We start from the raw sequence: 27,886 nt of genomic DNA on the forward strand, positions 1-27,886 counted from the left end.
TCTTACCCGAAATGTAGGAAAAGCCAGCGTTTTACCCAACAACTCAGCATTCTAAGCTCCTTCACTGATGCACACCAACTCAGGATCAAGTCCATCTCTTCCAGAGAATGCTTTAAGTTGGAAGACACTAATCACCATGTTAAGGAGAAGGAAGGAAAGCTTTGAAACAAAGTTAGAGTTCTTGCCATGAGTTGTGAAACACACCAGTTTTAATGGTTTTATTTCTATGGTTCACCTGGAAAAGGATGGGTATGATGTGGCCACCCCAAACAGCCTCCTAGAGCGAGTCCAGAAATAGGAGAGCTATTAGCTCATGCCTGTGATCTGCCTGGCAGAAGGTGTTATGTTTCTAAGCGATTGCTAAAGCCACTGGCTTAGAGTGCATTCCGACCTGGGCTTTCTTTGGAGCTCTTCCACTTGGTAGAAAATTAATTACATGCATATTGAGAACACACAATGATTCTCCCATGTGATGAGTAGGAGATTTGCTGAAGCCAAAGAAATACCTGTGTGTTTAAACGTGAGCTCCTGGGAGAGTCAGGCATTCCTTACACATTCAGGACTAACTACAACACCACTGGCTGTCTAGGCCACTTGCTTCTGAGGCAGGATTCAAAGGTGGAACTGAGCCTGACTTTCCCATAGCAAGTTTCCCATGTTATATAAAGGTTATATCATGCTGTCATTGTCTTATGTAAAAGTGCTAATTGTACTAACAATGGTATGAATTCAGCTGGTATTGGCAAAAAATGCATGGGTGAACATGCTCCATTTTTTCTTCTGGCAGATTAATATTTTTCTTACAAAACAACTACCTAGAGGCACCCCTAAATTTATCACAGGATCTCTTTTGCTCTTTTACAGTGATTTGTGCACTTCAGAACAGTTTGCTGATTTTCTTATTTGCATATTTGAATCTGTGTCAACTAACTTCCTGTGGGTTGGAGAAATGCTGAAGATTGGATTGTGGGGGAGTGTGTCATGCTCAATATATGGTAAACTAATGCTTGGCTTTGACCACAGCATAGAAGACAGTTGGAGCAATCCTGAAGAACTGAGGTATGTTTAACATTTGTAACACCCTTCTGATCCTCTCTTGGGGTGAACTGAGTCTATCTTCCATGTATCTTGCACACCCTGAGATCTTATAAACATATCTGTCAAAAATTTTCTGCACAGTAAATACACAAACCATGTCTAACTTTTCACTAATACGGGGCACTAACACGTACTAACAGCTTGTCATTTGTAGTGGGCAGGTTAAGACACTGAGCTCTCCATTTTGTAGGTTGTTATAGAGGGGTCCACTTGCATCCTGTCCTCTGGCAGAAGAGGCTGGGTGATAGCACTTGACACTGTTACAACACACCCAAACACTGCTTACCCACTGTGTGCACAAGCCGTGTCAGAGCAGCCTCATTCTGCTGGGGAATGGGAGGGAAAAGGAGAGAGAAGAAGAAGGAATGACAATGTGGGAGAGGTAAAACAGGAAGGGAGACTGGATGAACACAGAACACCAGGTATGACCAGGCTGCGTACACTGGCCCAGACCCAGAACTTACACTGCAGCTAATGTGACACCACAGGAGTGCTGGTACCTAAAAATTTCTGTAAAAATGTGAATTATGTATCTTGAATTATGATATGTCATGATACTGCTCTGTGGCTCCTCACTGATAAGTCAGTCTGCAAGATCATGGTCTTTTATTTCTTCTGTTGGGCCTTCTTCACTTCATCCTGTGTCTGACATCTCTCTCTACACTTTGGACAAGCTATCACACTTCTCTCATAAAAAACCACTGTGATATCTTTTAAAACTGTAAGTTTGGATTTTGCTATCAAATACTTTACAGAATATTTTTCTCTTTCCTTAAACCAAGAACAATTCACCTTGCAGGAATTTTCTTCACTTCCCCCATTCAGTTTTTTGCAGATGCTCATTTGCAGAAAAGAAATTTATGGTTTTGTTCCCCTGCTCTCCTCTCCTAGGTTGGCAGGAATTATCCAGGTCAAGGACTATCATTCTTGTTTTCTCATTCTTTGTGTGATGCACAGAAACATCTTTCCTTTGCTCTTTCCTTTAGAAAATGGACTAATCCTCATTCTAGCTTGTCAGCTCAGGTATTTATGTGTGCAACAAATAATAATGGGGAAAAAGTATTTAAGGGGCCCAGTCTAACCCTGGTACTACACAGAGCAACCTTGCAGAGGAGTAGTACCTTTCTGACGTCTTGCTAGCAGGCAATTTGTAATTTTGGGTTTAGGAGCAGCTGGATTTGTGGTGAGGAGGAAGTTTTCGGGGCTGTGGGTGCTTTTCCTTCCTTCTGCCAGCAAACAGCGATCCACGCCAGGATTTGCTTTCTGCTCCTGTATTCAGTATTTCGGCGATGCAATGTGCAGCACGTTTCTCTGTGTGTGTGTGTGTGTGTGTGTGTGCGTGTGTGCGTGTGTGCGTGTGTGTGTGTGCATGTGCGGCTCTCCCTCGCAGTGTCTTGTCTCCAGGATTTCTCCCTGCCTGGCTCCGGAGGCTGCTCCAGCGCTGCGCGGAGCAGAGGTTTCCCCGGCTCCCGTAAATACAGGCACACGCATCCAGTGCACCACACGCACGCACACCACACACACACACACACACAGAGGCACACAGGCACGCTCCGAGCCGCTGTCCAGTCCATCCCCACGCCGGCTGCTTTCCCCACGTCTCCATACAGCCCGGCAGAGGCGGCAGGCACAGCTCCGCGGCGGATCGCGCTGACGCTGCCCCGGGACTCCGCTCGCAGCAACGCGCCCGCGGTTTTAATCTCCATAAGCTACAGAAGCTACAGACAGATTTTTACCCTCTTTTTTACATTGCCTTTTTTCTTTTTTTTTTCTTTTGGTTGTGGGGATCTGCTTCAGGTTCTGGTTTGGCGTTTTTTTCCTTTTTTTTTTTTTTTTTTCTTTCGGCGTGGGGCGAGCGCTCCGCGTTTGGAGAAGGAGCCGGAGGGACGAGGCTACCGCTCTGCTGCCCCCGCCGTGCGCGCATGTGTGCGTGTGCGCGCCCATCTCCCCCCCGCCTCGCAAAAGTTTGCCTGGGCGGCCGGGGGGCTCCCGGGCCGCCGCCCCCGCAGCCGGGGGGCGCGGCGGAGGCGCGGCGGAGCGGCGGCGGCGGCGGCGGCGCGGGACTTGCGCGCGGCGCGGGAGTTGCGCTCCGCGCCATGCCGGCGGCGCGGGGAGCTGCGCGGCGCTGCGCCCTGGCGGGGCCGCCGCTGCCGGTGCCGCCGCCGCCGCTCCTGCTGCTGCTGCTGCTGCTGGTGGTGCTGCCGGTGCTGCCGGCCGCGGGGACCGAGGGCAAGGCGCGGAGCTGCGGCGAGGTGCGGCAGGCGTACAGCGCCAAGGGCTTCAGCCTGGCCAGCGTGCCCTACCAGGAGATCGCAGGTAAGGACGGGGCCGGGCGCGGCGGGGAGCGGGCAGGGGCGGCGGAGCGGGGCCGGTGCTGCTGCCGCCGCCGCCGGGCTGCGCGCACGCCCCACGGAGCGCGGCCGGGATCGCGGCGCTGTGTGCGCGGAGCGGAGCGGAGCGGCTCTGCCCGCCCGGGTGCAGCCGGGGGCTTCCCGGAGGACCGGGTGTGTGCGTGTAGATAAAGATTAAATGCACAAACTAAGGGGGTGGGGGGTAAGTAAAAAGGGGTGAGAATGACTGGGACGCAGGCAGGCTCAGCCGCGTTTCTGTTCGCTGGCCGAAACTTCTTGAGAGTTGCAGCCGGGCGGCGAGAGGCAGCGGGCAGCTCCGCAGTGGCGGCTGTCCCCGCTGCCGCCCTGTGCCGGGAGAAAACTTTGCCCTCTGCCCGCGGGCACAGGGCGCGATGGAGGCGGCAGCGGAGGAGGAGGGCGAGGAGGGCAGTCCTGCTCCCCCGCGCACCCTCCGCGGCCCCGGCCGGCAGAGTCGCCCCTTGGAGGCGCCGCCGCCGCCGCAGCGCGGATCGAGCAGAGGCACCGGCTGCCGGGGAGAGGCACCCACGCACCCGCACACACAGCCGCCCGGCAGCCTGCAACTTGGCTCTTCCGTCTGTTCAAACATGCCTACAACAGGTTACATCGCAATCCGCCTACGAAGGTGTTGGGAACAGTTTTTTGTTGTAATTCCATTTCCCTGCTTTTCCATACAACCTTATCAGTATTGCATCTTTAAGACTGAATGAATAAAAATACGTTTGGGGCTGGAATTCATTTAGCAATCGGAGAGCGCCACAAAAAGAGAGCTATTATACGTGAAGGTACGAGCCGGGGCTGCTTAAATCGGACTGCTTGAGCCCTCAAAAAAGGTTTATGCTTCGCCGCTGGCACTTAGCTGTTAGGTCCTGCTATTTGTAGAGTGAATTAGATGCTCCTCGGTTTGCTCGCTTCCTCTTGAAAGTTGGAAGCAGTAGATTTATCTTCTTGAGGTGAAAAAATGCCACAGTTATTCACTGTGTAACATTTAGCGCTTTACATGAGGAATGATGAATGTAGAAAATCTCAGGACAGCGAGGCTGTAGTTCACAAAGATACAGGGGAGGTTGTTCCGTGTTGCACCTTCATCCCTCAGGCTTACTGATTCTCTGGTCTTTCTGTGCTTTTTCCTGTAATTTATATTCAGGTTGCTCATCAGTTATATGAAATCATGAAATCTCTCCTGTGAGCCACAGATCCTTTGAATATGCAGTCATGCTTTCCCTTTGCTCTCTGTTACACCAGCTGCTTTCAGACAGAATGGTAGGATATCCTCTGTTACATTAAAAAAAGAAATTCTAGTACATTTCAGACTTCTAATAACTTTGGGTAAACACTTGTTGCTTTCAGCTCACTGAGAAGTTTTATTGTTTGATATATTTTCTGAATGTACAGTGCAAAGTCGAGAGCAAATTTTTAAGTAAGCCCAGCATTTACAAGTTTCTGTTGACATGGATCAGGGCAGAAAGACTCAGAGTAATTAAATATTTAATAGTAGTTCAATCCAAAATTACTCCACAGTTTCCCGCTAAGTTTTATAAGTAAATCTGCTTTTATGATTAAGTACATGATTTATGGGGGTGTGAGTTATTTTTTCTGAGCTTCCTGTTGAAGTAGTTTGATATTTTTGTGGTTTATATTCCTTTTTGCTCGTTGATGTATCAGCTTTTGAGCAGTTCTGTTTGTAGCTGTTCAAATGAGTTGTTGTAAGACTAGGGTTGCTTTAAAGTGTGTTTCTAAGTGTGTTGTTCTTGTACAGTGCTGCAAGGTGGGGTAATAGCTGTTCATACAGCATGGGCTCTTGTTAATGTTAAAGCTCTGTATTTGCTACCTGGTGTGGTGTTGGAAGTGTAGTTAAAGCAGTCCATTTACAGGTTTGAGAAGCTTTCTTCTTTTTTTTTTTTTTTTTTTTTTTTTCTCATTCAGTCTTTTTTCCATCATTCTGACTTGGTTAAGGAAGCAATTTGTTAGTGTTACAGAAGTGTAGTCTATCAAAGGCCTCATGTTTTAAGGAGTTCAAAGAACTTTATTACAGTGTTATTTCTGAACAAACATTGTGTTTTCAAAAGATTTTGCATCAATGTCTTGATAATGTGATGATAAATAGTAATACACTGCGTGCTTTGATTTAACAGTAGTCATGTTTTTTGTTGTAATTTGTTCAAAAGCTATTTTCTAGCTACGACTGTTGAAATGATAAACTGAAGACAGTGTGTATGTACTAAGGCAAAGTGTTTATGTACTGATGTAAAGAGCTGTTTAAATTATAGAGGCTATGGACATAGAGGGATCTCTCTGTTGGATGGAACTGCAATGCAAGAGACTTGTTAGATAACTTCTGTAGCGTTATTTATACTGTCACTCACTTTTGAACAGAGATGGTAGAAGTTACAGATGAAGAAAGTTGTCAGTTTTCGCTCTATAAGGAAGAGTTTTCCTACGGTATTTTGTTGCATGTGAAATATGTTGAAGTTGGCAGTAAAGTGACTAGAGTTGTTCACTGTATTTTTACAACAATGCTAAATTGTTCTATGTGATTGTATAGAACATATCTGTTATCACCCTTCTGTTTCTGACGTCTTGTCTAATAACCACATTCTGGTGCTGTGACCTTCACTGGAGTACAACACATAAAGTTGCTTTCTGACATAGCTTAGCAAAGTAAGTCCTCCATAAAGGAACTTTACCTCAGAACGGGGGGCAGAGGAAGAAAATTTGAAGTATACTTGGTATGCTGCTGTGGGCTTAATTCTGTGCATCAGTCACGTGCAGGGTGAGTAGCTGGAGCTCGCAGTGTGTGCTTGGCTGTCCTTGGCACGGGCTCCTCCCTGAGAGGAGCTGCTCTGGCTACTGTCTGAGTGGAGCGTCCTGTGGGTTAGAAAGAGTTCTGCTGTGAGACTCAGGTTGCCATGACCCAGCATTCATGAGTGTTTGGAGGAAACTTTGCAGGAAATGTGTTGCTCTAGGAAAGTCTGTAAATTTGAAAGTCAACACCCAAGAGAAAAGTCATAGAACATATCTTTTGGCAATACTTGTTTAACTCCAGCCATGCCTTCAGTAACTTACATTGTCTTAGAGGAAGTCATGAAAATGAAATGTCAAAATTGAGGTTGGGTTGTGCCCTTCCCTCAGAATTTTCTGAATGAAGTGAATGTCTGTTTAAAGTAGTGGTTATGTCTGCTTTGTGCCTTTCCACTTCCAAGGTGAAGGATGTGGGGTTTTGTGTGTTGTGGTTTTGCTTGGGATTTGGGTTTTTGTTTCGTTTGGGGGCTTTTTCCTATTTGCTGAACAATAGTTTATTTAGATAAAAACTAGAACTGTTCTGATAAAGCATCCAGCAGTAAAGATGTTGAATTCTAAATGCTTTGTAAGAGGCATGTGAACTTTGTTCTCCTGCACAGATAGATGATGGACGAGGTGAGATTCTGGCAGCACAGTCACCATAGTCAAAGTGAGAAATGAAAGCAGAAGCAAACCCTTCATTTTGAAGGTCAGGAGTCACTTGAAATTGTGCTTTGATGAATAGGCTTTATACTGGCATAATACAGAGGCGTTGACTGAAGCCAGCAAGCATACATAATACAGTTGCTTGTAGCTCCTAAGTGGTAAGAATAACAATGATAACAATAATAATAAGAAGAACAATAATAAATACCTCAGTAGTCATGCATGCAATGGAGCTATTAGTCCATGTCAGATGTCCCCAAGATATTCTTTCGGAATGTTTTGCTTTCGTACTCTAAAATGCAGTAATAGATTGACAGAATAGGGAAAATCCTCCTGACTGAGTCTGTATCCAAGTACTTGTTCATTAATACCTTCTTTTACTGTTTCTCTGCTGCTCTCACTGAGAGCTGTGAGAAGAAAGTGCCTGTAGACCAGGAGGTAGATGGGGATTCACAGACAGACACCTTGTGAGGTTGCCTCAGCAGTATTAAAAAAGAAATAGCCTTGCTAAAATAAATACCATATTCAGTGCAAATTTGTGAAATCTGTTTTGGGCCATTAGACATTAATTCACTCTTGATCTCCATGATGGCAGTGAAGATGGACATGGAATTTCATGTGAACTTTAAACTTCCTTTTTGTTTGAACATTGTTGTAGTTGTATCCTCCACATTGTGTGTGATCCCCTCTCACCTCTGTTTGCAGTTGCAGTAATTGCAGCATCAAGAGTCTCTCTGATCACCTCTCCTTGTGGCCTCCCTTATTTTCCAGTTGTGAGTGCATGGTGCATGCTAATAAATTGACATGTGCATGTGGGTGTTTGGAAGTGCAGCCTTCCTAAGACCTTTCTTTACTGTCACTTCTGTACATATTTATTGGTTTGTATGTGACTGATGCCATTTAGGGGAATGCAACTTATGTATGCCCATCTAAAACCTAAAGGTGATGCTTGTAAGATCGGGGCCTTTGCAAAGAAATAGCATGTTTTTAATGCTTATAAATAATTCAATTTTGAGTGAGAATTTTATATCTCAGCATCTGGAGTTTCCCAGTGTGACTTCATGCTAGAGTAATTTGGAAAGAGGGACTTCAAAATAGAAAAGGCAACGCTTTAATAATGAATGTAATTATGAACTTCAGTGTATAGTCTCTAATCATCTCTTTTATTTCTGTTGTCAGTCTGATTTATAATCAAAAACATGCCTAAAGTACAATATTTTCTACACTTCTAAGTGCTAATGTGTTAAACTGTTCTAAAGCTGTATTAGTACTTGTTTCATCATGTGCTGTTGTGAAATACTCTTGAGATTAGGTGGTGTTCAGACACCAGAGGTCAAGCACTATGTTAAAAGCTCGGGCCATTCTTTTTTATATTACTGCAATAAAGAATATATTCATTTCATTTATATTACCACTTGGCTCTCATAAAAGGTCAGTTTCAGCTGAATGTACAATTACTTGCAAATGGCAAATCTTATAACAAGCGATCAACAATAAAAGCTTTTCTGGGTAATTTGTCTTTAAAACTACTACCTGCCATTTCTTTTGAATGACTTGAGCATCTTGCAGTATCACTTGGAGATCTCTGCCTTATTCCCCACGATACATGTAAGAAAACTGTGCATACTAATCTTCCTTTCTGCTTAGTAAAGTAAAAATGCATAATTACATTAAAATTTCTAGTTGAAATAACAGGCTTGGTGCTTAAAACTCCATTATGGTATCAGAGTATCAGCACTCCCATTACTAGCAAAATGAAATTACTTTTCTAGTGAACTATGACTGTATGCCCCCTTTTGTACCTGGTTAATGGGCGCTCTCTCCCTGTGAAGGGAACCCGCATTCTCTGGTTTTGACTGTTCGTGCTACCAGCCATAATTATTTTAGCAGTTTAAATATGTGTAAAAGAATTAACACTTCTTCAGAAATTCCTAAGAACAGCATATAAAGGTTGGTTTTTAAAGGCAGAGTTGTTATTATGCTAAAGAGAGAGAATACATTATAAGATGCAAAAGGAATTTAAAATGTGTTGCAGATGGCAAGAAAACATATGCTGGTAAAATTCATAGCACTTTATTCCTCTGTATATAAAAATGGCCTAAAAACCTACTGAAATCAGAATTTGCTTTCTTCACTACCTATTGCTCTAGAGCTCCAGCACACATACTGAAAAATGAGCTCCCGTTAATAAGAACATTTCTAGCTGTTGGTGTAGGAGGCTGTCACAAAGACCATCAGCGCTCTCCGACGAGTTTCTTTTGGCTAACGTGACCTTTTCCTTCCAGCAAAGTGGAACAGCAGCACTTTATTCTGTTGAGCAGTTGTGGAACACAGGAGGCACGTGGCATTTGGAGGCAGGTGCTGCCAAAGATGTGCTGGAAGAGTTTCCCTCTGACTGCACAGGTGACAGCAATTTGTGTCCTACTGTGACATCCGCCCAGCAGAGCCAGTCTCTGTGGGCAGAGTCAGGGGTTGTGGGTTGTGCTGGGAGGGTTGCTGTCCCCTCCAGCCACTATGAAACCTGAATGTGCAGGGAGAGGCTCTGCAGCACAACCCCAGCTCTGAGATGGGATGGAGTCCTGGTCCTGATTTTCAGGGTTGGGCACAGGAACTGCTTTCAGTGCACCAGAAAGAAGCAGCCAGGGCTGATACTCCTAATGCAAACAGTAAATTGCTCTCCAGCTCACCTGGCCTGTGAGGTCTTTCACCTTGTGCTTCTAATGGCCTTTTAACAGTGTCTCCAGCTGAGCAGCAGATGTAAAGGGTACTGAGCATCTCTAGCTGTTTTTTTTTCCTCCTGAAAGAAGCATTTCTACAGATGCTTGACAAACAGTGGAGCCTTGAATCTGCTCACTGACCTGTTGGGTTTAAAATACCAGGGCAAACCTCCCCAAAATAAGTGGAAGTGTCGACTGCTTTTAGCAGGTGCTGTGGAGTGGCATTAAATAAGTTTGCTTACAGAGGAACACATAGTATCTCTGTGTGTGCATGTATGTGCATGCACAGGTAAAGTTACAGCTTTTACCTGGAGTGGCTTCAAAGACCCATTTAAGGACTGAAAGAGCTTGATAAGTTGCACGTTACCAGTACAGGTGCTTGCAAACCAGGTTGAAACTTTGTTTTATGGGCCCATCTGACCAACACCTGAATGCAAACATTAGGCACAATAAAAAACAACACAGGACTCACTTCATATATGTCAGAAAGACCAAAGGCTAAGTCAACCATGCTAATCCTACTGCTTGGGAAGTCCAGTTAGTTAAGCTTGATGCTTGATTAAGTGCTAGGTCTTATAACCTGCCTTGTAAGTCAAAAGCTAGACTTCTCTGTTGCCAGAAACAGTTTCTTTGCCAGTCTGTGCAGCTCTTGATGTGTTTATAATGGTAGCAACATACTTATCTGATGTTTTTAGCCCTGTCCCCTGGCTCATGTGTTGAATTTCTAACATGCTAGGGACTGCAGGATCATCTTTTTGGCATTTGTATGAGTTGGCCTTGAAGAGAAAACAGTGCATGGGGTGAGGCTTTCGTATATCTTGGTATCAGATTGTGATGTGCTATAGTGGGAGAATGTATGTAGATACTGCTGTAGCTGGAGAACTGTGGAGGTGTGGGGAAGTACTCCAGACCTGGCAAAATACAGTCTGTAAATGCCTCACTGTGGTTCTCATGTCAAATGGCTGTGGATGGCTTTTGAGTTATTGTTGGTATCCCTTATGACCTTGGAGTTTGTCTTTGAGAACAGTAATTAATACAGGCAACTAAAATGGCTTTCTTAAACAGGATTTATGTTTTGAGAAATGAAGCATAACAGTGGGGAATGGATCTTTATGTGCAGTATCCTACCAAAAGTACGACAGTGGTGCCTGATGGTCAGATGGCCAGGGAGGCTCTTGTCATACCCTGCGTACATTTCCTGTAAGTACTTTTCTGTTCAGGATTCAGGTTTCCCGTCTTCAGGAAATGTTTCTCTGAGATGCTGACCTGAACTGGAAAACTGATCTACTAGCAAATTCACCAAAAACCATCTTGAAGTTGCTCAAGATATTATGTGGAAATACTTGAAGTCATGATGAGAACATGGGGCTGACGATCTTTTGGTGTCCTTCAGGTGTCTTACAATTCTGTTGAAACTGCTAGGGAAAGTTTGTCCATCTTTTCGCATGTGTCACTGAAACACAGCGTGGCAGTAGTATAGTGCTCTTAGCAGTGTAGTTCAGAAGAAACTATTAGCAGCTGAACATTCTTGGCTGTTATCTCCACTTCTGTTCTTGCCTTTTTAACTGCATCACCATCAACTTTACAAGCCATACTAGCAAAGGCGTCTGTTTTCCAAAACTGATGGAGCTGAACACTTGCCTGGGATGAGGAAATGTACTTAGAGGATGTTACTGCCTTAGGGAAACTCTTGTTTGTTATCATGTCAGTGTGTAATAGTTAATGTGGTCAGTTTAGTGGGTGTCTGCTGATTTTATAGCATGTTGAATTTGCAGGTTAGGAGGCAAAGGGATTAGGTTGTTAGACCTCGTGTTTGTGTACTGTTATTTATTGCTGTTTTGATGTTTCAAATATTTTCTACACCTGAGGGTGACCATTCCCAACTCTGTGCACCTTTGACCTTACAGTTGTGCTCACAGTAGCACTGAAATAGAGATGGTTAAAAGCAGTGGCAAAATGCTTCTTTGTATGTCCTAAGTATCCAAGTGTCAGCTGTGAGACTTCAGATGTTGAACAATTTCTAAATGCCTTCCAGTTTCTAAGTAACCTTGTTTTTAAATAAGTGCTTGTGCTTAAGAAGCATAAAGAATGCAGTGACAAATCAAAGGCAAGGACTGATGAACATCAGTGTCCAGTGGCTCAACCTGATCTGTTTTCTGTCTGTTACAGAGGGAAAGGAGCTGTGAATACAAACAGCAACTTCATCTTCTTTAGTTACACAGAATTGATTCACAGAGTAAACACAAAATATGAATATTTAGTTCTCTGATATTAGCTTTTGGCTTTACAACTTTAACATATAAGTTAATACTGCATATAAGCAATTTAGGCTCCTTGGATGAGAATAGATATATATAATTTAATCTGTCAGCACTATCTTTGTTGTAGAGAAATATGGAAAATACCTATTGAACAGTTTCTCAGTCAGGTAATTTTTCCTTTAACCAGTTAGAGTCATTTTAGGTTACAGTACACATATCTGGTCCATTCTTTGCATAGCATGCATGTATTTAAAACTGTTTCCAAAATTTGATGTCAGCTCACAGTAAAACCTTCCTTAATAAAACAGTTTTTATTTTGTGAAGTAGTCTATCCTTGCCTAACAGTCCTGTTGCAAAATAAAACAGGGCGGACAGGTAACACAAATCAAAATTGCAAAGTCATGTTGACTTGACCTAGAGGTTTAGGTGGTTTTGAGCGGAAAATCAAAATCTAATTTAAAAATGAAAGTATTTAAAAGAATGGCACAGTGTATGTTTATTTATTGAATCAGTAACTAGCAGGAATAGTAGTCCTTGATCATTACTATTCCAAGAGATGTTTTTTGTGCTTACTGTGGCCAGGCAATAAGCACTGTTAATGGAATACCTGGAACATAGCTAATATTCACTGATTAAAGACAAACACCTGTCTTTGCCATGTAGCATGGCTGATGAAGTGGGAAGACTTCCAGAAAGGACTTCCTGAAACTGAATGCTGAAACAGTGATTAACTTGTTCTTAAAACTGATCTTCAGAAGTCCTGTACTGTTCTTTAAATGAGAACTCCAAAGCCTCTTTCTTCTTTCACTACTAAGAGAGCATACTAAAAGCTGTGTGTGAATTGATTGTAATCAGATTGGCTCTGAGGCAGTTGCACGCTTCTGTTTTTAGTTTTTTGAGTTAAAGACTCCCCCAAACCTTATTTTTGCCTATCTGCCTCCATTGAATGCAACTGGTGGAGGAATTTGATTGAGAATTAATTGGAGAGGGTTTTTTTACAAAAGTAAATAGAGCAGTAAATGATCAGAATTTAAAATTGCAATTTAATTGTGAGAAGCACTGAAGAAATGCAAGGAAGAAACAGTCCTATCTACAAAGAGGTTCCATTTTACATTTATGTCAGTATTTCTTCATGAGACTTACAAAATCATAATGTCATAGTTATGTACATACTGTTTAAACCTTTCTCTGTTACACAGACATCAAACATAAAACAAATAAATCTGCTGCCTAATTTTTTAGATGTCCCTCTAAAAGATGCCAGCTTCATATCCTGGTGAGATTCAGCAGTAATTGATGGATCGTTTGTGGATGCAACTTTGTACCTTGTTAATTAGCAATTTAGAGTTTGAGTTTGCTTTTAAAGCAACTCCAGCTGGACACTGTAAATCATTGTCTAAAGCATAGTCTATGCTCAGCACAGAAACTGGCCAAACCACAAACTCTTTCCACCTCGTATACCAAAATCTGGTTGCTGGCGAATACTTAAACACATAAATACAGGTCTGTGCTGAAGTAAAGCTTTTTGTATCTGATGAACATATTTAAATTGCTCCTTTCACAACAGACTAATTCTGTCTCTTCAGCCTAGAGGAATACACAATACATTAAAGTATTATGTCCACAGTGTGTGTATATATATATATATATATATATTTATAAACCCCTGTATCCAAACAGCTCCTTACATTCAAAAAGTCTGCTGAGATTGTATCACATTTTGGGCTATATGTAACACTATGGATAACGAGTGGATTACAAATTTGGATTATAAGTGAGGTCCAGTTGTCTTTTTAATAGTTGCATCGTTTTCCTGTCATTGTTAGTTTTTTTTCTTCCTTGAGTGTTCTAGAGTAATTTCCATTTTTCAGTGACAGGATGGTCACTGATGCCATTATCTCCATGCCTAATGGACTTCCGGCTAAATCTGATTTTCCTCCAAAGAGGAAATGCTACAGAAGTTCCCTGTCCTTTTCAACTGCAAGAAGAGCAAAAAGTCAACTTAAGATGAAGCAAATTCTACACTTAAGAATGGATTCATGAGGATTTTATTCTGTAATGCCAAACAAATCTGATATCAGTCCATAAACTTCAGCTGGGTTAAAGAATCATGTGTGTCATTTTGCTATTGATTTATAAACTTTTAGGTTATTTTTATAGTCCTTTCACCATCATTATTACATTTATTGTACAGCACAGACAATAAACCTTTCTAGAAAGAGTAATGGCATTGGAAAATTAGGATCATCATCATTTTAATGGCTGTTACCTAAGTGCTTATCTTTTTGTTCCATTCTGTGGCTTGCCTGATGCTTGGAACTGATCAACTTGTTGCATCCAGTGACTATTCAGACAAGCCATAAGAAAAGGACTGATGTAGCAAAATAAAACTTCTCAAAATAGATATTAAGGTTTCTATATCTTTATGTAAATCCAATATAGAGATATAGAGATACAGAGATACAAAATCTTAATCAGTTGAAATGGGCAAATATGACATGAGCCATTTAAAATTTTCAACAATAAACATTTTGGGAAGTTCGTACTAACAGCTAGCAGCCACGTTTTCTGATTAATACATATTTGTATTTTTGACACACTCATATGAAAGGCAAATTTGTAAACATTACCAATATTTATTCCACAAATATTTGTCTCATTTTTATTTCACCCTGCTGCGATCCGCAAGTGCTAATCATTGGAACCCTTTGGAGCAAAGGAACTTATCAAGTTGCATTAGATAGAACAGGAACAAAATATTCAAACAAATTTTTGTGGAAAAAGTGTCTTGGTTGATCTAATTTTACAAGTGAGCTGCAGGCATGTCTTTCAACAGTGAGGAGTTAATTTGCAAAGGCGAGTTATAGAATATATTCTGAACATTTTCACCGTTCCTTACAGGGAACTTCTCTCTTCTAAATCATTCTTTTCCATTCTGTCCACAACACTTCTTGTTTACGCTACACAGACACATACATACATCCCTATTTCAAAATAAGAAAAAAATAACAGATAATTCAGTTTCTAAAGTTTCTTGGCATTGCTGAAACACTTATTGCTTCCACAAAGAGTTAGGCCATCACTGTTTTTACTGATACAGTTCCTTATTTTAGGCAGCTGCCTGCCTTGCAAGATAATTCCTCATATGGGTGCTTAAGGCTACAGGATACAATGCATAAGGGAAGTTAGAATATTCACTGAATAATCAGCCAGTGAATGTGATGTAGGAGAAAAACCCTGTGTGTGCTGCTTGCTGATGAGTGAGAGAGTTGAGTCCTCCCTCCACCTTTTGAGACATCTTCAAGGCAGTTTTTTGGAAGGATGCATGTGATCCATTGGTTCTTTTTGAAGCAATTCCCCTGTGCATAAATAGTATCACATAATAACCAGAAATAACATGAGAGTGGAGATGGATGTTTAACAATATGCAGGAAGTGATAGGACAAGGGGCAGTGGCTTTAAGGTCAAAGAGGATAGGTTTAGATTAGATGCTGGGGAGAAACTTCTTAGTGTGAGAATGGTGAGGCACTGAAGAATGTTGCCCAGGAGTGTTACCTATGCTCCATCCCTGGAAGTGTTCATGGCCAGGCTATATGGGACTTGGAAGAACCTTGTTTAGTGAAAAGTGCCCCGACCCATGGCAGGGGGTTGGAACTTGGTAATTTTCAAGGTCCCTTCCAACCCAAACAATTCCATGGATCTATGATTCTGTGTTCATTGAGACAGAGAGGATGTTTAGTTTTGTGCCTGTTTTTTAGCACATCACTGTTAACTATTGGAAGGGCACATGATTATTGTTGAAGTTGAGTTTTGGGTAGGCTGTAGTTCCAAAAATGGTTTGATCATTCCTCAAACACGTGCATGAAAACAGAAAACATTATTGGAAGATGTTTTTATTTTCCTGTTCGTGGGAGTGGGTGGTGGTGCAGAACGGTTCCTTCTATACCCTGATGAGGGGTTCAACATTTTGTGTTCTATAAACATATATTTTTAAAGGAATATTTATATTTTAGGAGTAATGCTGTAAAAACAAACAAAAATGTCCCATGAAGGGTCAGCAAGAGAAATCTTGGTGTTGTCTGCTAAAGATGAAGCTGTTCTCCTAAGGTGTTCCATAAAGGTTAAGGTACAGGAGAGAGGTCTTGAACATCCCATGGGTTCTCTCTGTTTCCAGTACAAGTTTTATTTTCTTTATGAGCCTCGATATAAACTTGGTACTGGGAAAAGCTTTAAAACTTTCTCCTGGGGAAATTGTTTGACTTTTGGAACACCTTAGAAGGTTGCAAAGGTATATTGCTGGGCAACAGGCACAAAATAATTTAATATAAAACTGAGCTCTAGGTTGCTGTTGGAAACCACCAAGATAATAAGTCAGTTTTAGAAAAAAACAGGTTCATTATTTTTTAATTGGGCTGCTCATCAAAAATGCAAGAGGTGTTCCAAATATCATGAAGTTTAAAGAAATTAAGTTCTGATGAATTCCACACACATAACATGATTAATCTATCGATTATACACTGCTGACCCTCACAAGCAAGTTCTTCCTCCTTTTCAAATATCTTCTCAGGTGAAAAACAACACAAACATCAATTTAAGCAGTATATAAAAATGAAATGAAGTAAGTACTTAAAATGAAACTTTAACAACATCAAAGGCATATTGGCAAGATTATTTCAGGGAACAGTTAAAATAAATGAGAACAGCTTTCCTTTGTGATTAACACCATTATATTCTCATTCATTTATGACATTATATTAATTCAGGATATTATATTCATTCAAGACTTACACAGCAATTTTCAGAGGAGCAGTGTAACAACAAAATGAGAAAAGCAATAAAAGACACAGAACTAATAATACATTTGATATTGAGAGAAAGGAGGATGCAGAGTGGGTTGGGAAAATTGGGGCATATCTACATTCAGCGTGCTTCAGAACTCAGATGTAGGAAGATGTAGGAACTAAAGAAGCATTTCTTGTGCAGTTACATAGACATAACTGTGACAGAGGAGGTGGATATTTGGTGGAATGCTGATGAGTGGACTTACAAGGCTTTCTCAGATTGGTTTTTTACTTTCACTTTCAGTATAAATTCTCTCCTTGTCGCCATCAATTCCAAAAATAAAACAAGGATAAAAACTCTCTTTCTAAGAATTTTGTAGTCATTTTATAGGGACTTAGTGCTGAACTCAAAAGTGAGTGTGACACTTCTGTCACTTATCTGACTGTGAGAGTGACTAACAACTGCAGCAGTCTTGTGTGATGTCTCTCTGAAAGTCCCTTCCCTTAGTGTCCTGTCTTTCACTTCCTTTGGTCCTTCCCTGAACATCCCCTACGTTCTCAGCATCACTGCATCCCCCCTTTAGCACATCTCAAAGAGCTTGATAGAGTCTCAAAATGCTCTTGCCTCTGCAAACATCCTGTCAGCAGTCCTTCACCTCTGTACACAATTTCCATGTGCACAGCATGCTGGGGGAAGAGTTTCTTTCTTTGACTTCTTTTTTTGTTTCATATCAGATACAACATTTTCGTTAAGAAATCTTTCTTCTTGGGCACTCATGAGTAGCTGACTCAGTGTCCTCTAGTTTTCACTGACTAGGTTACTAGAATTCTTTTACCTTTATTGTTTCTTTGCTCCTTCTCAGGAGTTAGCATTTAATTTGTGTTGCTTTTATTATAAAGATAACTTGACAGTAGATTTCCAACAGTTTCACTCCATGTTACTTTTTCCCAGTTGCTTGATCATTTTGTTGGATTTTTTTTGGTGTATGTCCATGTCCTGGCCCTGCCTGCCCCCCCTCTCCCTTGCCCTCCTGCTTTTTTAAGATTGCTCTTACTATTGTGCTTCTGCAACTTCAGACTGTAATTTTTCCCACCAGTTACTGAAAAGAAGATATCATTTAGTGTGGTCTTCTTATATTTAGGATTTAGCCTCCTTTCAGTGAATTTTCTGTCAGCCTTTTCTTGGAGCACTTTCTGACTAAAGCCTGTCAAGACTGTTGGATTTTAGAAGGGCCAGGACTTCTTTATTTGCCCAGAATTCTATTTTCTATATTATTATTTTTGGAAAATCGTTTTCTTGAAAGTTAGGCCATATGTAAGAAACTCCTAGGGATATGGAGAGGAGTCCAGTGAGTTCAGTCTTTGAGAAGGAACAAAGCAGTGGGGAGAAAAAGTACACAACTTTGCCTCTGCAGAGCTATGTAAAAGTAAAGAAACACAGGCTGAGTTTTGCATTATCTGCTGGAACAAAAGACATAATAACTAAAGTAATATTTTGTAATTTTTATGGTTAAAAACTCTAATTTTACACTTCATCTGTAATTAGTATTTTATTCTTAGACCGTGGAAGTTAAACCCCATGGAATTCCTTTTTAAAAAAGGAAAACCAGTAGCTGTCCATCCATATTCCTGCCACAGCAGAGGTCCCAGGAGTTTTCTGCTAAAATTCTCATGTACTCACAAGAGCTGCAGAGGCATCCTTTGTGAGCCAGCTGATGGGGCATCTGTCTCTGTGAGAGCTTCAGGTAGGAGATAGCAACAGCTTCACAGTGGTCCCCTCGCTCTGCTGTGAGGTGAGTGATTAAAAAATCATGGAATGGTTTTCTGTTAAAAGGCATCACAAAAATCATCTACTTCCAGCCTGCCTTTTCTTGGACTGGGACACCTTCCAGTAGACCACATTGCTCAGAGCCCAAACTAAACTGGCCTTGAAGAGTTGGAGGGATGGGGCAGTCACGGCTTCTCTGGGTGACCTGTTCCACTGTCTCACCACCCTCACAATGAAGAATGTCTTCCTAATGCTAGATTAGATATTTCAGTTTAAAGCCATTCCCCCCTTGTCCTGTTGCTGCATGTCCTTGTAAAAAGTTCCTCTCCAGCTCTTCAGTAGGCTCTCTTTAGGTGCTGGAAGTCTGCTATAGGTTTTCCATGAGGGCTTCTCTTCTTCAGACTGAACAACCCCAAATCTCTCAGCCTGTCTCCACGGGAAGGTGCTCCAGCCCTGTGATTATTGCCATGGCTGTCCTCTGGATGTGCTCCAGCAAATCCATGCCCTTCAGATGAGTCATTTCTGTAATGAGCTTCCCCTGGCATCTCAGGTGGCTGCACTTCAGGCACCAGTGCCTTGCAGCCCTACAAATGATGTGGTGTGGCCCAGGGGGGTCAGGATGCCCTGCCTGACCTGACCTGCACCGAGGAACAGCACCTATTGCCTTGTAGAGTAATTTAGTAGTGTGGAGTAGAAAAAGGTATTGGATTGGTTTGGGTTTGGATGTAGGACATGACTTCAAATAAGGATGTTAGGAATGAGGAGGTTTATTGAACCTTCCTCACTTCTGGAGGAGGGAGAAATATTAATAGCAAACAGCAGTAGAGATGTATTTTTGCTTCTCAATCATCAGCACTTTGGGAAGAATACAGGCAAAGGACAAAACAAGAAAAAGCAGCCGCAAGATAGAAGCGGCGGGGTGTGCTGAAAAGCACTGCCTTTGCCCTTCTGCTGTAGTCAGACAAGTCAAAATCGGAATACAGGAATGAAAAATGCCAGTCCTCTAGACTGAAGCCTGAGAAAATTGCAGTAAATATAAGCTAATTCGAAGCAAAGCACTGCTTATCTACCATTTACCACGATGTTGACTCTTAAGATGAAAAGTGTGATAGTGTATTTGGGGAGTGGAAAATTAATTCTTTTTCATTAGCATGGCAATTTTTAATGTCATTATTTCATAATTACTCCACAAAGTTTAGAGTAGGGACATTTAGCATTGCCAGTAGCTTTTTCATCTTATCGAATAGCACTGAAAAGGAATCAACTTAATGAAATCCAAATACAAAATTAACATGAAATTGCCAAAGATTTGGCTTTTTTGTTTGTTATGTTTTGTTTTGATTTGGTTTATACAGATACACAGGCTTTGAGAAAAAGGTTTTTTAATTAAAAAAAAAATTTTAAAAGGTACAGTTTCAGAGTAATGCATGGAATAAGTTGCTGCTCCCTAACAGTTTGGAACACCAGAGGTAAATGCAACTTTAGCCTGAATCAGGACTGAGGAAGCACATAGTGTGTGGCGCCACAGGGCTCTCTGATATATTTAATGCTGCTTTAATCTCCTTTACTGGCCTGCACATGGCCAACAGGCACAAACTTGATTTGTTGACATTTTTTATGTTAACTGTGCTTTTAGTAGCAGTGAATAAATCCAAAATTAGGAAAGAAACACCAAAACAGGTTTTTTAACAGTGTAAATAAAATGTAATTTAACATAGTAGCATATTGTGACTGTAACCTGATGTAAAAAGTATTACATCAGCAAAATTTTTCATATGCTATATTCTTGGGTTAACATTACATGGTGGTAAGGACTCCAGGACTGAAATTGTGAAATATAAATTGCTCATGATCCTGTATGTAAATAGTGATGGTACTCCTTGCCACTGTTTTTACCCATGGCTAATTTGCATTTATAATCACTATATAAAAACCCCACATGGTCAAGATACAGCTAGTTTAGTAACTCAGGTAGGCAGAACAGCCTGGAGTTTTTTCTTTGGCATCATGCTGTAGAGCAAGAAAATAGTTTATTTAAAAATGAAAAATCCACTTACTTATTCTTTACAGAAAGTTGGTAGTTACCAGTGATGCAGATTCTGGACATAAATGAAACAAATGCACTTAATGAACCAGGTGTGGTGATGAGTGTTGCTTAAAACTTATTTCTTACACTATGACTCATGAGAAGATACTGGTAGAAAAGGTTTACTTTGAACAGAACCAGAGCTGGATGAAAAAACCAGGAGAGAGAAATCTGTGAATTGGGGCTGAGATGCTGGTTTGATAAAACCAGAGATACTTTGTATTTTTGTATGATGCTAGGGACAAGTCAAAGGGATGGATCAAAAAAAAAAAGTGCTTGAAAGCCCATTGGCGATAGGATCAAAAGGAAAGTAAATGGGAAATAAAGAGGAGAGTGAAGGAGAAGAGGTGCTCCATAACAGCGTGCAGCAGCCTGTGGAGGTGAAGGAAATGTCATGTGGCAGCTTCCCTTCAGATGTGAGTCTTTTATCTTTTTTTGCATTTTTTGCACATGAATTCTGTAGAATTTTATTTGCTTTCAAAATTTCACCAGGCACAAGTGGTTGTTGGAGTATTTCTGACAGTATTCCTACTGTTTGAACTTCATAGTTGTCATTAGTTCCTTCAATAAATATTCCCTGCTGTTGCTTTGATTTTCATAATTAGTCATTCTCAATCAAGTACATTTCTCAAGGACTGAAATTGTGAAATATAAATTCTTCATGATCCCATAATGAAGAGACAGTTTTAAAGGTTTTGATTCACAGTATATGTTTCAGCTAAGAAAAGAATGTGACTATGCGAGAAAGAACAAAGAGCCAGGCTCCAAGATACTTCCATTTTAGGATCATTCAGGGAATTTTTTTACATCTTCTTAAGATGTAAAGATATCCAAATACTTGAAAAACTTGGAATAGATTTATGAAAGACAGAAATCTGTATCTTAGGTGCGTGTTTATATATATATGTCCCTCTATCTATCTAGAGATGGTTAAAGCAATGCTGCTAATTTGCTGTCGTTTGTGAAACAATATTTTTTTACTATATATGAGACATCAGAAGGTCTCAGCATATGAAGTTATGTGTGATTCTAGCAAACAAAAAGAAAAGTGAAGTGAAAGGTGTTGTTCTACTCAGAAGTGAAGGCTACATTGCAAGTATTTTATTGCATGCAAATCCAGTAATACATTTACACAGAAATTATGAATATGCAGGTCTCCAAAAGGTGCTAGAAGGATTTTATGAAGGATTTAGATATTAAAATCTTAGAAAGCAGTTTGAGGCAGTGTCTTTTTAAGAACCCCAAGATCTCTGTAAAAACTCCATAAAAATCAGCTCCCCTGTCCCAGGCAGTTGTATTGGCTGTTTTCAGGCAGAAACTCTCTCATGGCGTGCTAGCCATGAGAGAGGAGTGCTGTTCTCCTGTGTACGTTCATTACCCAAAAAGAAGTGTTTGTCATTTTGAATCCAGCTGGATTTAGGCATCTGCTTAATCAGGTTTATGAGCCTGGTATTCTGGTGTGTGGATATCCTGCAGCTTCCCTTGGAAATATATAGATTTCTAGGGTCTTTATGTTTTCTTTTTTCTTGTTATAGTACATGACAAGGAAATAGACAATATGTGTCTATTTTTTTTTAATTTTTTCTGTTGTAGTAAACTTGTATTAAATGGAGAAGGGAAGACTTCTAATTAAGATGTTCTACATCATTCCCTGGAAGCATTCAGGGAACATCCCTGCATTAGCATTTTTGTATGAATTAGGTATATGCTTTTGAAGTAAAGCTCCCCATTGTCTCTGCTTGCTGTGCTTGGATTCAAATTATTAAGTGGTCTTGGAGAGCACAAGATGGACTTTTTGGGGGGTGACCAGACAATGTGCTCCAACCATTTCCAGATAATCAAATTCCTAATCCCAGATCAAAATAAATCCAAACCCTTTAATAAGTATAGTGTGGATGTCAGCTTCTCATCAGCCATGCATTACCCTAAGGAGTTTCTTCCACTGAACTGCTCTGCTTGCTTCTGTAGGTGCAAGCAGGAATTTCTTCAAAGCTTTCTCTCTTTTAGCTACAGGGTGAGTCTGGGTCCTCAGCAGAGAAGTCAGAATCACTCTGCTGCAGGAAGATGCCTAAATTTGAGGCACTCAAAGCTCATATTAGCTGTCTAAAAGTAGGTGATATAAGTACTGTTCATAGTGATTGTACCATAAAATAGAGCAAGGCAGTGCAGGCAGCAGCTGTGCAGCACCTCTTACTTCAATCTCCTCTGGTGAGTTATCCTCCCTTGGGCAGGATGTGATGGGATAGCACCCCATCTGTGCTAATCCAGCTCTTGACTGTTGTCTTAGAGAGATATGATAATATTACCAAAATGATGCACTAGAAAATAGGCAAAATCCTCCTTTTCCTTTTGGAACACACCCTTCCCCACACTTGTATTCAGCTGGTTGTAATCACTGGGTTAGTGCAAAACAAATACTTTGATCTTGTAGTAGGACTACTAAGTAAACCTGCTAAATTATTACTAGCATCTAACTCCCGTTTTCTAGCATGTTCTCTCAAAAGCTGTTTGGTAAATCTTGTCTCATTGTCAGTTAAGATATTGTTTCTCCCTCCCAGAAAACGGAGACATCTCAGTTCATTCAGAGAACACTTTATAAATACCTATTTCTTATGTCAAGACCATAGTAAATCAAGTATGGAATGGTGCAGACTTAAGTCATGTACTTTTTCCATTACTTTCTGATTCTCTCAGCATTTGTAGCACGTATTTCTACTTAAAACACCAAAAAATTCTAGCTTATATCTAAGATCAAGGAAAAAGCAAAAAGACAATATGCTAGCTTACTATTAGAAATTTAGAATTGTGCCATCAAACATTAAAAATCTAGATAATTACAATTGTTGCAGGAGCTTTGTTTGGCTACCTATGAGTAATAATAGTCCTAGAAGTATACTCATGCACAAATCCTCATACAGGATCACTTATTGTACTTAGACAATTAATTATTTTCTCTGTTGTATACTAGACCTCATTCAAATTCTGTTCTGAAGATAAGCTATAAATATTCTCATAGCCTCTTCTCTTACAGCTACTATGTCTAGAAACTTAATTAAATCTTTTTATTTTCATAATCTGTCCTGAGCTATTATTTTCCTTTTACATGTGAGAAAGAAATGCATTTTTAAATATTCAGATGCTCAACTTGTATTGTAAAAGTACTTAGCACTTTGTATTTTCAGAATATCACCGACTGGCTTTAGCTGCAGTCTCCAAGCAGATCTTCTGCGTAACAGGCTCTATTGTGTCTGGTTTTGGACACCAGGAAGTGATTAATGTAAATGGGGAATAATTTGTGAAAGTCTGGCTGAGATACAGGAACCTGTAGGAGGAAGAATGCTACTAAGCAGTTCTCCATGGAAATGCTCTTGCCATGATACTCATGAGATTCTCATTTTTGTAGCTGCAACTCTCATCTCTATTCACTAAGCACTTTCCAAGTTTGGCCAAAAAAAATTAAATAGCTTTTGTCCTACAGTGTGATCACTATCCACTCTTGCTCACACTAAACCTATTCCATCCACCATTGTGATGCAAATACATGCAGGACAGTAGGTATGGGGTTTTTTCTATGAATGTTTCCTTTCCTAACTTTCTTCATTATATTTAAACAAAACTCCTTAGATGCATATCAAAGTTACAGTGCAGGTGAATTTAGACTTTCTTATTGCCATGTCAGCTTTCTGTATAAAATTCACTCTGTATCTGTTTCCCTGTGGTCTTTGTTCTGCCCAAAATACATCTTGGTTCCTTTTAAAAAGTCCTTTTGTATTGTGATGAATTTTCCTGGTCTTCATACAGTAGCAGCTTAATGGTAGTAATATGGACAGGAAATATGATGGCATTAATTGAAAAATGTGAGATTAGATGCACACTGAAGTGTTCTGTGACTTGGTTGATAGGATTGGAGTTTCAAATAATACCCAAAACACCACCACTGGATACAGTATGACTCTCTGGCCCTAGCAAGGTTAGGAGGAACCCTAGAAGGACATTTACAGGGGGGGGAAAACCCCAAGCACCTGGTGTAGAGTTTGATTCTCTTGAGCATTGGACTTGGATTCAGGTCCATAAATTCATGAAGAGGATGGTTTGGGATTTGACTCACAGGTCCTCTTCTCCATGAAGCCTATTCTGCTGCAAGTGTTTGTCACTGAGGGCCCAAGAGACAACTGACAGTGTGAACACAGGGTTTGTATGTGGACTGAACTTGGCAGCAGAAAGACTGGGCAAGGCACGGTTGAAAAACGAATGTTTGGTTTATGTCTGAGCTCTTCTAGAGAGGGGAAAACCACAGTTTGTTCAGATCAAGTGGCAGCTGCTGAAGTACTGCTGTAAGTGTATTCAAGTGCCAGGTTCATATGGGACGCAGACTTATTTTAAACACTCCATGAAAATGAGAACAGTTCTTCAAAGTTGAAAGCTAAAGCGTTCATTTATTTTAAATGTTTCTCTTGGAAAGATTTAGTAGACTAGACTCTTGCTTTACTATTGAGTAGTTTATTATTATTTCTGTTTCCTTCTGAGGGTTTTTTTAGATATTGTACTGCAGAGTTCAGAACTTCCTTGAAAATTCCAAGAGAGGGAGAAGCTTGGCTTATCTCCTTCTCCTTGCTGTCTGGTGATGTTACAGCTGTGATTGAATTACATGAGATGAGCAATTGTCAAGGTTTAGGAGACATACATACCATATTGTGATCCCCCTTCACCTAATACCTTTGATTTAGTACAAAACTCTCCTGTATTACTGATTACCACTTTTCCCATTTCAGATATCTGCTTAGGAAGCTTTTTTCCTATTGTTTTTTCATTTTTTTAAAGTTTTTGTTTTCAGTGTTCTTGGGAACACTTTTCATTATAGTGAAGTTTGCAGCACGGAATGCAGCTTCTATCCATAGTACCGTGACCTTGCACGTACTGTCAGTAACAGGTGTCAGTCACTGGCAACAGATGCTCCTCCTTCATAATTTTACCTATCTCCACAGAAACTGCTAGCTCAGATGGGTTTCCCAGAAGCAGAACTTTCGTGTTGAAGGCTTAATTTCAAATTATAATTCTAAAATGTGTGCGCTGCCCACATCTAATTCCATTTGTGCCTTCCCTGACTGCTGAAAAAATTTCATCTTCTCTCTTCTCCCTCCCCTGTCTTCTGACATAATTGTAGTAGCTGCTGCCCCAGTAGATTTCAAGGAGCATACTGGAGGCAAAAATGCAAACACACAAACAGAGCAAAACAAAATAAAAAACACCCTAATGTGTTTTTCCCTTTAGCTTCCATCCTTAATCCCCATAATCACATACAACTGAATATAGGTAGAGACATCCTGAAAAGGCAGAACTAAATCAGAACTAGATGGTTTACTCCAAGACATACATACAGCAGACAGTATTGCTAAAATAAAATATAAAGCTATCTGGTTTTTTATTTTATTATTTCAAGTTTCTTAACCTATTTAATGTTTTCAAAGATGAAGTTAACTCTTTGTGGTCTTCTCTATACCTTTGCCAGGTATACCATCCTGTTGAAATTGTGCAGATGTTTTGCATTGTAAGGTTACATAGTAAATAATTTTCTCTTTTGTTCATGTTTCTTTCTGCTTAATAATACCCAAAATTATTTATTTTTTAACAGCTATTGGCCATGAAGAGCAGTAATCAAAGGGTTTAGATTGACTGTTAATACTAATGAAAGTCACAGCAGTCCATGACTGTCTGTGGTTAGGACTGTCCTTTCTTGCCCTTTCTTGCATATGCAGTACTTTGCAAGCAGCTACTTTGAATTTCATCTGTAATTTCTTTGCCAAGTGATTGAGTATTGTAAGATCCTCATACAGCTCTTCAAAGGCAGTTTTATTTATTCCTGTTCTGGTTAATTCTTTGCTATCAGACTTTCTCTTCACGTACCATTCTCATTCCTCACCTGGTAAAAAAGAAAGTTCAGTGCCACAAGACCTGAGAGAAGTTCATGGGAATGCTTCCTTCTCTGTTGTGAATAGTGATCATTTAATTCCTAACATGCTTCCTGTCTGCTAGCCAGTTACCAGGTCAGAAATAAATCTTGCCTCACCTCCCAAAATACTCAGGTCTAAGGCTCTTTTAAGTATGCTATCGGAAATAAGGTTTTTGGAAATCCAACTCCTTTTTGCAAATTAGTTGTGTCATATACAAACTTTATTTACTCTTCCAGAGAAGTAGTAACTTGTGAGACAGGACTTATCCTCATGAATTCAACAATTTTCTGTTCATTTGGTTCATTAGGTAAACTTTGTTGGTATATCTGATACAGAGGTTGGGATTGCTCTTTTAGTATTTATTAAATTCTGAGGGAGATTAAAAAGCTGCCTCTCCTACATCTGCAGCCTTCCTTTGACACAGAGCTTGATTTTACTGACAAAACCAGTTGTGTTATGTGCTTTCACATGTTCTAGGCTAGTTTGGAGTGCAGTCCAAGTTATAGAAGGGAGAATCAGAGATGTCTGAAGAATTAGGAAACCATTGTTTTGTGGACTGAGCATTACCATAGGTCTCATTCTTCATTCAGAGGAAAGTTATGTCAAGCAGGAAGCTGAACTCATCTTAATCATGATTAGGCATAGGAAATGCAATTCTTTTTAGGAATGCCACAACCGTGCACTAATCACCATGACAAATAAAGAGAAACATAGTTTGTAGAAGACCAGTGGGAAGGACTTGTTGTAGATACATGGCTTAGCACAGGAGTAGGAGGTGAAATTGCCACCCTGTCTTCCAAGCATGTTCAAAGTAAAGCTTTTTTCCTTAGCATTGCCAATATTAAGTTTAGTCTTAGGGTTGCTTCTTTTATTTCAAACCAGAAAAGCTGAAAACTTGGAGCATTATTCTTATAGACCCATGAAGAGCAGAGTGAGCTTTCCAGAGAAACCACTGTAAGGAGGTTTGTTTGTCTAGAGAAGTATGACCACAGTCTTCAAACATCTTTTTAGAAGCTAGAAGCTTTCACCAAAAAAAATATGGGTTCACATTATTAATTCAGATGAGTACTTGCTATAACTAATTCAAGATTAATTTTCAAAGTAAATCCAAATAGTTTTTTTCCTTTCAGGTAAGCATCAGAGCTTTTGTAACAGCACCATCAATCTGAGGCAGAGGAGTCATGACTTCTATTTGGAGATCAATGGGAATGAATACACAGCTACCAGTGCTGCAATTTACTGTTCTGCTATTGGTCATACCAGGTAGAGGAAAATAGAAATTGTATATTATATAGAAAGTTTGTTTCGAATTTTCATACTAGAGTAGGAACTTGCTTTCCAAGCAAGATAAATCTTTCCAAGCTCATAACTGTGAAAAATTGCTCCACAGTTGATTTATGGACCACAG

The 27,886-nt window shown here is 40.3% G+C and overlaps 1 protein-coding gene across 1 annotated transcript in view; it reads left to right on the forward strand.

Annotated features, from left to right (window-relative positions):
* Window positions 1-3,020: 3,020 nt before the first annotated feature.
* Window positions 3,021-27,886, forward strand: part of GPC6 (glypican 6) — a 727,955-nt gene continuing 703,089 nt past the window's right edge. Inside the window, exon 1 of the mRNA XM_063149536.1 lies at window positions 3,021-3,414. Within this exon, the coding sequence (XP_063005606.1) occupies window positions 3,021-3,414 (394 nt within the window). The remainder of the gene's footprint in view (window positions 3,415-27,886) is intronic.

The sequence above is a fragment of the Melospiza melodia genome, chromosome 2, assembly GCF_035770615.1.
Source record: "Melospiza melodia melodia isolate bMelMel2 chromosome 2, bMelMel2.pri, whole genome shotgun sequence".
Lineage (NCBI taxonomy): Eukaryota > Metazoa > Chordata > Aves > Passeriformes > Passerellidae > Melospiza > Melospiza melodia.